General features: G+C 36.2%; 2 protein-coding genes and 1 non-coding gene across 5 annotated transcripts; 1 reads left to right on the top strand and 2 right to left on the bottom strand.

Annotated features, from left to right (window-relative positions):
- Positions 1-142: 142 nt before the first annotated feature.
- On the top strand, positions 143-7,949 carry LOC117624398 (acetolactate synthase small subunit 1, chloroplastic-like). Of its 3 annotated transcripts, XM_034355606.1 has the most exons (12): positions 146-835; positions 1,741-1,954; positions 2,660-2,743; positions 3,337-3,405; positions 4,235-4,318; positions 4,747-4,899; positions 5,286-5,372; positions 5,570-5,674; positions 5,767-5,889; positions 6,346-6,498; positions 6,991-7,056; positions 7,438-7,949. In XM_034355606.1, the coding sequence occupies exons 1-12, from the start codon at positions 618-620 to the stop codon at positions 7,519-7,521; spliced, it is 1,440 nt and encodes a 479-aa protein (XP_034211497.1). In that variant the 5' UTR covers positions 146-617; the 3' UTR covers positions 7,522-7,949. The 3 variants fall into 3 exon arrangements, with proteins under 3 accessions (XP_034211498.1, XP_034211499.1, XP_034211497.1); XM_034355607.1 differs by lacking the exon at positions 3,337-3,405 and having other exon boundaries at positions 143-835; XM_034355608.1 differs by lacking the exon at positions 5,286-5,372 and having other exon boundaries at positions 143-835.
- A 247-nt stretch (positions 7,950-8,196) lies between these two features.
- TRNAI-AAU lies at positions 8,197-8,270 on the bottom strand. The gene has a single exon. It is a non-coding gene; the product is annotated as a tRNA-Ile (tRNA).
- A 5,398-nt stretch (positions 8,271-13,668) lies between these two features.
- Positions 13,669-14,362, bottom strand: LOC117625779 (precursor of CEP14). Its single transcript, XM_034357339.1, has one exon. The coding sequence runs from the start codon at positions 14,194-14,196 to the stop codon at positions 13,903-13,905; it is 294 nt and encodes a 97-aa protein (XP_034213230.1). The 5' UTR covers positions 14,197-14,362; the 3' UTR covers positions 13,669-13,902.
- Positions 14,363-14,591: the final 229 nt, after the last annotated feature.

Here is a 14,591-nt window from a genome sequence, read left to right as displayed (position 1 = left end):
CGGTAATATGGTCACATAGTACATCTTGTACATGTATTATAATATAGGTGGATGACAAGATTTATTTTTCTCTATTTTAGAGAATAGTATCAATAAATTATGATTCATCTATTTTTTTATTATATAAATTTCTATCTTGTATTATTATTAATTCCTTCATGCATTTTTAATAATCATTTTGTTTTGACATTCACTTTCAATTTATGTAAAATAATGAAAATTTTGTATAAGTGATATGGGATGACATAACTTCTTTTTGCTAGAAAATTATAGTGTAGGTTTTATTGCCAATTGAAGTGTAGGTTTTGTTTGACCAGAAAAAGAAAGAAGTGTATGGTTTTTTAGGGCAGAGAAAGAAGTGTAGGTTTTGTTTTCACAAATTAGGTTTTTCTTTTTGGGTTTAATTGGAAGTGTGAAGAGAGGCGGTGAACAAGTCGTTTTGGGATTGGGTCCCAGGTGAGCTTTGTGTGGCGAAAAGCCATCGTATCACTATCACCGTTCATCAAGATTCAAAACACCACGTGCTACAAGTGACAAATGGCTATGCATGAATGTGATTTTTAAGGTCTTCCTCTCAATGTAAAACACTGTCGGCTGCTTTCTCTCTAAATCCAACAATGGCGGCCGCCGTGTCATCACCATGCTCAACTCCACTGATGACCCAGAAACCAAGTCTCAGAGTGGATTTCAGACATGTGTTTTTGAAAAGCTTTGATTTTGGCCACCAGAAACCAATCAAATGGAAGACTTTCCACCTCAAGGAGCTGGTGGTCTCTGCTAGCACTGACAATGCAGTTTCTGTCACTGATCCTGTGCCTTCATTGACTCGCTCTAAGTAAGTACCATTCGTGAGTTTGTTTTCTCTCTGTTTTACTTTTCCATTTCTTTTTGTGCTTGCTTTGTATGTAATGAAGCATTTATTTTGGTACATTTGGTGCAATTTTTGGTTGAAATTAGTTTGTTTTTGGTCTTGAAGTTGAGGGGTGTTGAGCTCAATATTGTGGGTTTTGAAATTTCAGTTGTTTGATCAAGTGGTTTTGCATGGAACTTTTAACACTGTTACTTTTGCTTTTGTTTTTATTAGTATCTAATGAAAAATATTGCATTTTTCCGGTTGGTAATTGGCTATAATTTAATTGTACCAAGCTGATTTTTTAAGCTGTGGTGAGTCGACTTTGATGGAGACCAGAACCAATTTTATGCTTACTGTTCAATTTTGAACTTTAGTTAAAAGAATGCACCAAGGGAGTGAATAACTGATTTGGGAGTTGTACTGTTATGACGAGGTTAGAAAAAGTAAGTACAGGAATGGTTGTGTCATGAGAAATGAGAATGACAGAAATGATTATTTTCGTTCTGTTTCTTTTTTCCTTTGTAAGCTTCTGTAATGCGTAGAGATGGAAATAAGGCTATGCTTATAAACATGAAGTAGTCCGTCTAAGCCTTGGCTATATGCCAAATTGCATTAAACAGCCTGAAGAAGGGGTTGGGGAGGGGATTAATTCTGTTGGCCTGATCTTGCCTTTTCCCCTTGGTATTTTAATCTGTCGATTGGGCAGGGAACCAGCTTCCCCTCTTGCTGATTCTGCATGCCAGGTGGTGCCTGCATTTGGAAGTCTATTGCTTTTTTGTCATAAATGAACTAGAAATTTTAATTCTCAAAAGGCTACTGAGAAAACCTTATTTCACTTTCCAATGTGCAATTTCAAGTTATAAATTTTGATTCTATAATCATTTCAGGGTGAAACGCCATACAATTTCAGTGTTTGTTGGGGATGAGAGTGGAATAATAAACCGAATAGCAGGGGTTTTCGCCAGGAGGGGTTACAATATTGAGTCCCTTGCCGTTGGTTTGAACAAGGACAAGGCTCTCTTTACCATAGTTGTGTCTGGAACTGAAAAGGTTTTGCGGCAAGTTGTTGAACAGCTCAACAAGTTGGTGAATGTGATAAAGGTTATGATTCAAACTTATTTATTTCTAAAAATATTTCTTACAGAATGGCATTACTTTAGTATTTTGTAGAAAACCTTCTGGCTGTTGGGTGTATTTCCAAAATGATATTTGGTAACATATATAAATTTGATGCTGATGTTTGGAATAAATTGAAAGAGATTCAACATATAATTTTTTGTGTGCTTGTATTATAGATAACTATTCATTTTTATTTCTTCTCCTGTGTACCATGAAAGATGTACTGGATGTTTTGACATGATAAATCTAATTCAGACAGATCCCAAGGAATTGATTCTACTCGTCAATTATCCTTCCAGTAAGAGTTAGTTCAGTACATATTTGCATCCAAGTGCTGGAGGGTATCATCATATGGTTATGTTCTTCGACATACTACTAGAGTCCATCAGGGTAGGGCGAGCTGCCTCTGCTGACCGACCATGAAAGAGAAAATTTTTACACGAGGGCGAATAGAATTTTGTTTACAGTTTATCTGGGTTCTTTATTAACTCTAATAAGTCCCCTTTTTCAAGAGGACGAATAGAATGAACATTTACAAACTTCCAATAAGATTATCTTCATATAATTGATTCCAGGAATGGTGATCCCTCACATCTGCTCCCTATTCCTTGTCCCCAATGTAAATTTTAAAAAAACAGGTGCATGATTGCGTCCGCATTATCTTCGCTTATAGTTCTACTCTATCAGGTTGAAGACATATCAAAGGAGGAGCACGTAGAACGTGAATTGATGCTTATCAAACTGAATGCAGATCCAAGTACCCTTGCAGAGGTAAACATCAAATTAAATCCAACCAATGCTTGAATAAACTGTTTCCTTTTGATACTGTTTATGCATCAGCCTATGGATAATTAAGCACAATTCCTTCCAAGAAACTTTGCCTCACTACTTGATTCTCCAATACAAATTTTCTTCTCATTTGATTTTTGTTTTAGTTTATCTACAAGATTTCTATTTTTCAGGCGTGTATGAGTAAATGATCGACCCCCAAGATTAATTGTCAGTGATATGTGCTTTCCAAATGATTGTGTACTCTATCTATATGAAATGCCAAAATGCTTTTTTTTTTCCCACAGAACATGATGATATGTTAACAACCTGGCTTGATTTCAATTGTGTGTTTATATGTATATCTGATTTTTTGGCCCAATTGCATTTATACTAGGCTGCCATTGTGCTATGTATTGGTGGTGTGTTGCAGGCATTCACCAGTGAGGTTACCTTGTATTTGTTGTAGGTGATAATTCTGGGGATAAAACGGAGTTATTTTCTAGTTTGACGATTATGAGCACTGTTTAAGATGCTCTTTTATTGTTTTAGTACATCCTTTTACTTGATCTTGTTTGTCTGCTCTAATTTTTCAGATCATGTGGTTAGTGGACATCTTCAGAGCAAAAATTGTCGATATCTCTGAACATTCACTGACAATTGAGGTGAATTTTGTCAGATTTTGTTTACTCTTATAGTTGTGTGTTGCAGTTTCATTTCCTATGGCTATGACTCTCAGCTTTAATGTGATCATTTTAGGACATATAGGCTCTAACACCTACCCGTCCAGTATATATCTTAGGTGCCTAGGCACACAAAAACTTACAGCTCTGATTTATGTGGCAAAAAGATTATTGCAGTATGCGATATTACCAGAAAATTACTAGTTCTTGTCAGTGGTTGTATAATGAAATTATTATTTTTATCTGTTTTCTTATTTTCTCTGAAAAAAGCAAGATACAAGTGTTTCAATCCCGATGGAAGTATAAAGTCCACATCATTCAGCATTATATGCAGTTTTTTTTCTTTTTTTTTCTTTTTTGGACTTTCAACATGTTTGTCCACTTCCCCTCCTACCAGCTGAGTGGACATGAGAATATTAGAATCCTTTTACAATTAAAAAAGAGACAAGAAAAAACTTGTTTCATTACATCCAGCAGTGCCAAGACTTTTGTTTATGTTATGATACAATTACATTACAACACATACTAGATTGGTTATTTTACGCATTTATCAGCACATATTAGATTAGTTAAATTGGTGAAACCATGAATTTTATTTTTGGTGTGAGTTAACCCTACTTCATGAGCATTTGGTATCTTTTAGTAGTTTAGTTCACTCAGCCTACATTTGCAGGTCTTGGAAATTTTAAAAATTGTTCTAGCTAATATACTCTGTTTAGTGTATGCAATCTTTCATTTGCCTCTTATAGTCTTACTGGTTCCAATTCCATCTACACTTATAAACTTAGTTCACTCCATGTGGATGTCTCAGGTTACTGGAGACCCTGGGAAGGTGGTTGCTGTTCAAAGAAACTTAAGCAAGTTTGGTATCAAAGAACTTGCGAGAACTGGAAAGGCAAGTTGTATATTTGCATTCCAATGTTTATGCATATACAAAGATGTACATTTATGCATGTGTTAATGGGTGCACCCTCTAAAACAACGCATGCAAAAGGCTGCATAATTTGATAGGTTGAAACTAGATATCAAATTTGATTCATTAGACCATAGAACTACAAAAAATGATAATGCCCGTAGGATCCCAACACGAAATGAAATCATATTTAAAATTTGTCAATTCATATGTGTATGATATGCAGCAAGTAAATGGTTTATGAATGGCCAAATAACTTGAACTGCCAGGATGCTCACTATCAATAAAATGAAATAGTATTCCCAATCAGGAAGCTATGTACATGTGCTTCTTTTCAATTTTCAATGATGCAATCAACTTAGGGTGGTAAGTGTCATCTAATTGAGGTTTCAATTTGACTTTACCAACAGATTGCTTTGAGACGAGAAAAGATGGGTGAGACAGCTCCTTTTTGGAGATTCTCTGCAGCTTCTTATCCAGATCTTGAAAAGTCAATGGCTATTGATGATCTTGCGGTGAAAGCAAACCGTTCACTCAATGTTGATGCCAGTACTGCCTCAAGGGTATGTATGTTTGTTCTATTGAGGAGATTTTATATGCTGTTAATTTCTCTCCCTGCATGGATAATTATCTTTTTGTTGTTTAGATGGAAACATTTTATAGGGCCAAAAGGGATTCTCCTATAGTGTGTGCCTCATTCACATGTAAATAAATCAAATAATGATATGACTTATACATCCCGAGAACATTTAGTTCTTTATTTGTTGCACAAGAAGGTATGCTGTTCTCTGATAACTATTGTCATTTATGATGATAACATGTATGTGCTGATCTAAAGAAAATTGACTTGAGCAATCTCCCTTTTCAGTTTTATGTACATTCCACAACTTTTACTATTGTCTTGGTCATTTTGGACTGAACATAAGTGAATGTCATTTTTTTATTGAAGGGTGATGTTTATCCTGTGGAGCCCTATGATGACTTTCGTTTGAATAAAGTTCTTGATGCTCATTGGGGTGTTCTCTATGATGAAGATGTAAGTTTACAATCCCAAAATGCTTCAAGTTGTATTTCACTTTTAGTCCAAAAATTGCCTTGTACGCGATGTACAAGGTGCACAGATTGATGTATCTACCTAGGAAGTAGATTTTTAATTTTTAATTCATGTTTGGTGTCTCTACAAATCAGTGCCATTTTGACTTAATCTTTATGCCATGCTATTTAATATTTCAGCCAAGTGGGGTTCAATCACACACACTGTCTATGATTGTGAATGACTGCCCTGGAGTTCTAAACATAGTTACAGGAGTCATGTCTCGAAGAGGTTATAACATTCAGGTTTGTTGCTGGTGATTTGCGCTCATCTTTTTATATTTGGTTTTCCTTGGCCTTTGCTCATGTGATTATTGGCTTTCACTTCATACTCCTAGAGCCTAGCTGTGGGGCCTGCTGAAAAGGAAGGGCTTTCTCGCATTACAACTGTCGTTCCCGGTACTGACGATTCAATTACCAAGTTGGTCCAGCAACTTCACAAGTTAATAGATCTTCGCGAGGTGAGGGTTGCACATTGACAAGTTTTTTGAGAATATGCAATATCTGTTTTGGGTGATGATCGACTAATCTCTGAAAGAAAAAAGAAAAAGGAAAATTGTTACAAGGTGGCTATATATATTTACAAAGTTTGTTTGTAGTTATGGAGTTGACAATCTTCAAACATGCAAATTAAATGCCATTGTTTTGGTGGCCGTCAGGTCAATGTGGTGGGTTGGGGTTGATGCCTAAATATATAGTAGGTCTATAACCCAGGATATTTTTTATTTTCCTCTCCCTATTTCAACTAATCAAATTCTGCTCCTCTGTTATCTGCCATTAATAATATGATCCTTCCCCAATTCAATATTTATGTGTAATGAGTTCAATTTAGAGATGATGAATTTTTTCCAAGTTTATTCACAAAATAAGATTTGTTCATGCCTTGATGGATGATATAAAGCTGGTTGTTTCTGCAGGTTCGGGATATTACACACTTACCATTTGCAGAGCGAGAGTTGATGTTGATAAAGATTGCTGTGAACACTACTGCTAGGAGGGATGTTCTTGATATTGCCAGCATTTTCCGTGCTAAAGCCGTTGATGTATCTGATCATACAATTACCCTTGAGGTTAAAACCTTTTCCTGCATTCCTGTCAAATATATTTGTGATTGTGTCTTATACTTTAAAATTCTACAAGTAGGATAGAAAGTTCTTGCCCTCTGTTGGTCATTGGAATTTGGACCATAACTCATCTACCCGAGTAAGACTGGTAACAATAGTGGTGACACTAGATGAGTTGTAAACTTTAAAATAAATCTTGTCTCACTGAACTGTTTCATTACACCACATTCGGGATTGCATCTTTGACATAAATAATATTTTGAATTTACCTGGTTTTTGGTTAGTGTAATGGAATCTGTTGAGAAGTGCCACCTTCAAACGGAGATCAATGAGAGCATGATTTTGTATTTAGTTGTACCAATCAGTCCACTGAAGTCAAACTATACCTGAGCTTTATCTTTAATCTTACTCCACTACCCAATACTAGGGATTTGGCTTCTGCTATTGCTTTTGTTTCATAATGTCTCGCTAATACTCTCTACTCAATTTGTTTTTCAGCTTACTGGTGATATAAATAAGATGGTTGCACTGCAGAAGTTACTTGAGCCCTATGGGATTTGTGAGGTCTGTCTTCTCATTCTTTGATCTTGTTCACAACAATTGATTTGCCTATGAATTTCCTTCTTTTGTTTTTTGAAAAGAGGTGTTTGAGCTAGATCAATATTAGTTTAAACTAAATTCTCAATAATTGGACGAAATGCTGTCCTTTCTTACCTCCTTAATCAGACTGTCAGTTGATTGCATTGCATAAAGTTATCGATAAGCAGGGTAGCCGAATCGGATGGTGAAATTTGCAATTATAGACACCGTTAAATTTCAATTCAAGTGGGCATTCATATTTTATTGTTCAGCACAATTATGTATACTAGTCTAAAAAGTTAGATCGCATTTTTTCTTGGCTGATTCTTACTTATCATATCTTAATATCTTTCTTCCTCCATGAAGGTTGCACGAACTGGGAGGGTGGCGTTGGAGCGGGAGTCTGGTGTGGATTCCACTTATCTTCGTGGATACCCCCTTCCAGTATAATTCCTCACTTTTTGCCTGTTGACTAGTCCATCTAGAAAGAGGAACAAAAATCAAGTTTGGCTTCCCATCGTTTGTAGTAGGTCTCAGGGAGAATGAACCGACATGCATGGAAGTTCAAAATCTCTGTATTTTTCTTTTCCTTTTTATGTGATGAGGAGGAATCCACCGTCTTCTTGAGCAGGTCGTCGATAAACCTTTGATAGATGACCCTACTAACAAGAATTTTGTTGTACTCCGGGAGGGATGTACGAGTCTGGTGCTCATGCAACCATGCAGGTTAAAATTAAGAAATGAGTGTAATAGTGTTTAAAGACTTTAGGTTATCAGCTTCATGTTGTATCAGTGTAACAAGTAGATATGTCAAATGAAGGATCGACACGTTGTTATCTAGCCAAAGATAACGTGGATTTAATTATTCTTCTCAACTATCCCTTGAAGCTGTCGGGAATTAGGACTTGGCATGTATTAATCACAAAATACAATTGATGCACAGAAATTAGGACAAACCAACAAAATAACTGAACTTTGAATCACAAACCAAAGTGCATGTATTAATCACAAAATCTTGAAGTACCCAAGAAAAAGGAAAAACCCAGTTTTCTAAGGTGTTTTGATTTGAGACTGCAGAGGATGAGCAAAGCAGTACCGACTTTCTTGAAAATTGAGAAAAAGGAATGGCCCATGCAGGTCTCGAACCTGCGACCTTCGCGTTATTAGCACGACGCTCTAACCAGCTGAGCTAATAGGCCTGTTGGTATTTCCTTTGTTGTTTTACTATTTATACGCTCCATATTGCTAGAAGGCCATTGCTAAATGAAATATAATTAGGAAATAACAATAAAAAATTGGTCACATAATAAAATCATACCATTAAAACCCTTTTTACTAGAAATTCTCCTGAAGCTGGCTGCTGGCCCACTGGAGAAGATGCTCTTGTTAGGTAGGGTTTACTGCTGCTAGTAGTGCTTCGGTTGCATACTCCCCAAAAGCGTTTGATATCATCAACTCATCCCAAAAAAGCATTTGAATTAGCCCTCGTTCTTGAATTTGGTTTCAAAAAAGCCTTCAATCAACTCATACCAAAACCAAAAGAGCATCAATCTTGAAAGTTCAATTAATGTATGAACCAAATCACTTTGGTAATCTGTCCCTACCTTGAATAAAAGAAGTTGGTAGCCAAAAAGCATGTAATTAGAAGGATAGCCACACTTTATAACTTTTCCCAAAAGCTGATCTTCTATGAGTTGGCTTTTACCAAAAGTTGAGGCTTTATATATATCAAGAAATCCCTTTTCATGTGCACTTTTGTGTGTGAAAATAGTGGGAGCTTAATTTCAATGTCGAAATTATGGTTAGTAGGATTCTTTGAGTAGGTAGAGTGCTATAAGATCTTATAATTGACAAAATGACAAAGAAATGTACATTGGGTTAGATTCTTGTGATTGTAAAAGACGAGCTATAATTCCGGCTAAATTCAATGCCTACTGCTACAATTGCAACAAGAGCATGAAATTCATGGAGGAAAAACAAAAAAAATAAGCTCACCGACAAAATTGGATATCTTATAACTCAAATTTTTGTTCAAAAGTGTCATCATTTATATTCCACGTTAACATATATCCAAAAAGTCTTAGGTCAAATCACGTAAAGTTTTCTATTTGGCTGGCTCCCATGCATATAAAAGCCACCAAACCATGCCCTCATGTCCTCACTACCCAAAGCCCTTCAAATCTTAATTAATGCCTGCTAGCTATCATGTTCTCCTTAAGTCAGAAACCATCTTTCTTGTTCCTGACCATCACAATATCTCTCACAATTTTGGCAGGTATAGCATCTGCATCTCGAACCTACCCGGGGCCAAATATACCGGATTCTAAAGGCGAAGGCGCTTCCGAGACGCCTCAAGCTGTGCATAGGGTGATTCTGTTAGATTTGCATCAGGTGACAGTGGCTAATTCGCATAATGTTGTTCTTAATAAGCGCCCTATCCCGCCTTCTGGTCCAAGCCATAAGAACAACAAGGCACCTAATTCCTCAGAGGATTTGTTAAGGCCATGAATGATCGTAATTAGTTACAGTTTTGTTTTGGGCCTGTGGCCCCATTTACCAAAGACGAACACACCCATGTTCCCAAGGCCCAACATGGTGTATAAGAAAGGCCCATTTTGTTCAATCCTTTTATAAATTTTTTATTTATAATCTAGATTTTGAACAATTTGAGAGTTTAATTAGGAACTTATATCTAGATTTTTTTCAATTTTTCGCCTCTTTCATTTTTACTTGTAACAAAAAGAAATTTCATATGAAAAAATAAATTCAATTGAAGTCGCCACGTGACAAAGAACCTTTTTTTTTTTATAGTATAAGTGTTAGTGGATCCAGAATTTTTTTCACTGAGGTGCAATTTTGGCAAGAATGACTAAAGAGTTTAGAAGCTCAACAGACTAAATTAATGTTTCAATGGTAAAAGCCCACAACTAGTGGCGAACATATGTACGGCAGGTTAACTATGTAATCAAATTTGAAAAAAAAAAAAACTATGTAATCTAAATTTTTTTTTTTAAAAAAAATATAAATCTAATGAAAAAAAGAACTTTGATTCAGGGGGAGTTTATTTCATCTTTCCTATCGTTTGAAGAAAAAAAAAGGGAGTTTATTTGATCATAATGGGAGTAATTTCATTTATTATTTATTTAATAGTAAGTCGGAAGTTCAAAGGGTTTTTGAAAGAGCCGTGCATTCATTTTCAACAGATGCCTTTTTAGAAGATCCAATTTCAAAGCTATAATTTTTTATTTATTTGATGATAAGTTGGAAGTTCAAAGGGTATTTTGAAAGACCCGTGCCTTCTTTCCCATTCCTCCTTTTTACATCACTTCAGACCCAATTTCAGGCCCCCATTTCTCTCTCCCTCCATCTCGCTTTCTCTCCATTGCTCTCTCTCCTTCCATCTCTCTCTCCATTGGTTGAGGCAATTCATCGAACAGGTTGAGAGAGGGGCAAAATGCAGGGTCTACAGAGGCTATTCTCGCGAGGGGAGGTGCAGTGTACCTCCTTGCGCTTTAATAGGTCCGTCAGTGAGTATAAGCGATAGTCTAAACTAAAAAGATGGAGGATTTCTCACACATACAACTTAATAAGATGCAATGAAGATTCAAACTTAAGACTCTTATCTGCAAGTTTTAAATTAGAATTCTTGTACAATATCACATTATACGATCACATAATATAGCTTATATATATACTATAACATGGATATACGACATGATTGATATTTCCCCAGTTTAAGGAAGAGTTTTCCAATAAAGATCAACTTACATTATAGCATGTATTCAAATTATACGACGTGGCAGTTCTATTGTACTACTGTATAATTACGACCACACCGACACGTGAGGTCCAACTCCTGATTTAAAAGTCAAACGGTCAAAATATCTTGAGGTGGCGCTGCCTAACGCAGGTCGCTACTGAAGGCAGTAACCAGTCAATGGGCATCGCAGTGGGTGAGTTTGACAAATATTTGGAGCCATATTCCTTGCACCTACATTTATCTTTTGGGTTTTTTCTCTTCTTATTTTAATTATTTAATTGGAATTGGAAACATAATTAATCTGTAAGCCCAAAACCACAGACAGAGTCCTGTGAGTTCTAAATAAACTACGGGGCGGTTTGTGGAGCCCTTGAGAGTTGAGTTGGTTAGGAAGAGCCAAAGTTGGTTTCCAGGTTCGATGTTCTGGTGCCTTTGATTAGTGATCACAATTATCAGCCCGACTTTGACGAAGACACAAGATTTGGTCATGGCCAATAAAAGTTTAGGGGTTAAATTTTTGCTAAGCACAATTAGCATATGCCATTAATCTCTTAAACCAAGTTGGGATTTGCACAGAGGGCTAAGAGGATGGTCCAAATGCACTAACTTACCCCGGTCAATCAAGTAATTTAGTGTCAAGTGTTCCAAGTATGTATATTGACTAACACCAAAAGATCCTTTAAAGATTTGAAGTCATTCTCAATATGAATTCCCGGATTTTAATTTCATCAATTTACTCATCGAGTATATATATATATATATATGACTGAGATGTTAGTGCCTTAGTCTAATCAAACTGAAATTGAAAGTTGACAGATTTTTCTTGTTTTCCATTTACAAGTGAAGTAGAATTCACACAACATGACCAGAATGAGTCTGCCAAAGTTGGATTTTGACTTGTCAATATTCCTTTTCTTTTTTAGGTCATTTTCCAAGAAAGGCGGAAAGGACTTGAGAAGCGACCTACCTTTGATCTTAGAATTTATGATGCCATGAGTTTGAAAGTTATTATGGGAGAAAATAAGAAAGAGGTGGACTCTGATATCTTGCTAATCTGATCCTCTAGCTAGCTAGTCAATCTTGATGGTTAGAATATATATCTACATACTTATTTCTCATTCAACGGATGATTTTGTCTTTACAAGTAGACAACTCTAAAACCTAAATTATATATTTTCCTTCAATTACGGACCTGACTCATGTCTTACAAGTTACAAGGACATATATGTTTGGTAATCGATCGCGTCCTTGTAATGTACCCGCAAGTTTTGAGGTCATGCATTGATAGAACATAAACCCCCTAAATTCCGACAATAATTTATGAAATAACCTAGCATATACAAATTAAGTTTGAGCAAGAGAAGATAATGATGTTCAGTTTAAATTGTTCTAGATAAAGTGAGAACTAGTGGTGGAGTCAGGAATTTTTCATATACTTTTAGAATTTAAACAATATTAATGTCATTCATAATAATAATAGCCACTTAAAGTTGGGCAACATACTACCAATCATCCTTGCTTATTGTTAGTGTCACTTGTAAAGGAGATGTGATAGCTAGGAAAGAATTAGGAAAATGGAGAATTTGAGGAATACGTCTAGGAAGAGGAGACGTGCGTCTAGAAAAAGATATTTTGTCAACATATAATCTATTAAGATAGATCGCCAATCGAGTTCTTTAAAAGAAGTATGTAATCAATTATAATTTACGTCTTAAAATATTCAAATGATCTGAAGTATTTAAAAAACAGGTGAAATTATAATTAACGTCACATACTCTCAAAAAGTATTATGAAATGGTTTTTTTTCATCATTCGCTAGGAAAGGAGAAGGGAGAGTATTATATTGGGTTACTTTAAGATTGTCTCCCACATGAATCGAACCCGAATGCACTTAGGAAGTATTATAAAAAGTTAAAGTCACGTCTAAATTGAATTAAGCACATAGAGAGGTTTTGCTCAATACGACATTGACGTCACTCCAATTAATATACTTTTGATGTAAAGTGATAATAATTTGTTCTACCGATGAGATGACGAGGTAATTCGACAAAGTTAACCAACTTCATCCTGTCAACAAATCCAAGTACAAAACCCATAAATTTGTGGTCTTAAGTAAACTAGCTAGCTAGCTAGGCACATTTTTCTTTTCTACAAAAATGCTATTTCTGAATTTTCTACTTGCTCATGTCATGAACGTGAACCATATGGATCTCATCTTCCTGGCAAATGCCATTTTTATAATCAGGAGGAGGAGAGCAACCAACAACTAGTCGGCTTGTGACGCTTCCTAAAATGCGCTTTCGCCTTTCCGGCACTTTTTTCTTTCACCACCTTGAGCCAAATGGCATACCATTTTAGTACATATCCTACATTCCTTCCGCCATTCTTTTATTTATTTATTTGAAACAATATCTAAGAATATATTTGATTTTAATTCCAACATTCAACGAAAGCTTCATTGTCTTGTGTACCCACCTATTTTTTTTTTTTAATTTATAAAAAAAACTCTATTTTTGGGCGGTTTTTTTTGGATGAACATGCTTAAATTTTTTGCTTTTTAAAGCCTCGAGAGTTAAAGATCCCTAACTCCACCACCAACTTCTCAAGAAAAACAGATACAGCTAGAAAGTTGAAAAATCATCAACAAATCTGGAGAGCTCTTAATTAGATGCCAGTTCAACCAGAGCATACAGGGAAATATTGTTTAAGACTGTAGAGAGAGAGAGAGAGAGAGAGAGAGAGAGAGAGAGAGAGAGAGTAGACCTTTCTTTTTGAAAATTCGTAGAACTATTTTTCCTTAAACAAAAAGATGAACAAATGTTACCACAAAAAAAAAACAAAAAAAAAACAATCTCATATCTAGCTCTGAGAATTCTTGCATCTATATATATAAAGGGATTGTGCAGATTGCACAATGAATCCCAACCAAAACTGTCTATACATTTCAAGCTCTGTTCTAGATTCTACATGTAACCCCAAGAAGAACCCAAAATTGTAGAGGGATTATAAAATTATTGAAACTAATGAAAAAATATAAGAATAATATTTCTGGTATATATGCTAGCAATGAATCAATGGCCAACACCGGGGCTGGGAACAGCCTGCGCCAGAATCCGATCGTTGCTACTGAGATGGCGAGCAATGAGCTTCTCGTTGATGACGACGGCGTGACCCTTCTTGCTGGGCGTAGAAGCTGGCACTGTGCCCTTTGGAAGGGCACCCAGAAACAGAGAAGCCACTCTCTTCCTGTACTGGCCATCACCATCCTGCTTCTTCATGTCCAAAAGCTTTCTGCTTTCTGAAGCTGCCGCAAATGAGGCCAAGACCACTAAGAAAATGAGTGCCAAAGCGCTTAGACGAGGCATTCTGATTGATTCTCACAGATTAACAATGCAAAACACAGAGAGAGAGGGAGAGAGATTTTCCCTTTTGGTAAATGAGAGATTTGGGTTCGTGGGTTTTGTGTGGGAAAACAAATTATAATGGAAGGGGAAGGTTGAAGAATGCTATGGGGGAGTGGGCTCATTGGGTTAGGCCTGTATTTATAGCGAGGGAGAGGGAGAGAGGGTGATAATATGTGTACCGCGTGGCGGCTAGAGAGAGAGAGAGAGAGGTGCTTGGGGCTCAAGTTAGAAATAGAGGTGGCCAAGTCAAGATCAAGTTGGAAAACAGAGAGGTGATGGTGGGGATGGACGGTCAGATTAGTCAGAGCAATATGTGACATTAATTTCTGGACTAAAAAAGAGTGTTGAGAGAAGGC

Source organism: Prunus dulcis, chromosome 4 (assembly GCF_902201215.1).
Source record: "Prunus dulcis chromosome 4, ALMONDv2, whole genome shotgun sequence".
Taxonomy (NCBI): Eukaryota; Viridiplantae; Streptophyta; class Magnoliopsida; order Rosales; family Rosaceae; genus Prunus; species Prunus dulcis.
The sequence above is the reverse complement of the archived record's forward strand: the minus strand, read 5'-3'. Positions and strand labels throughout refer to the sequence as shown.

Excerpts from the sequence above, each read along its gene's own strand:
- LOC117624398 (XM_034355606.1), top strand. The coding sequence starts at position 618 with ATGGCGGCCGCCGTGTCATCACCATGCTCAACTCCACTGATGACCCAG. Across the intron at positions 3,406-4,234 it reads AACATTCACTGACAATTGAG|GTTACTGGAGACCCTGGGAA; the intron begins GTGAATTTTGTC and ends TGGATGTCTCAG. Across the intron at positions 5,675-5,766 it reads GAAGAGGTTATAACATTCAG|AGCCTAGCTGTGGGGCCTGC; the intron begins GTTTGTTGCTGG and ends TCATACTCCTAG.
- LOC117625779 (XM_034357339.1), bottom strand. The coding sequence starts at position 14,196 with ATGCCTCGTCTAAGCGCTTTGGCACTCATTTTCTTAGTGGTCTTGGCC.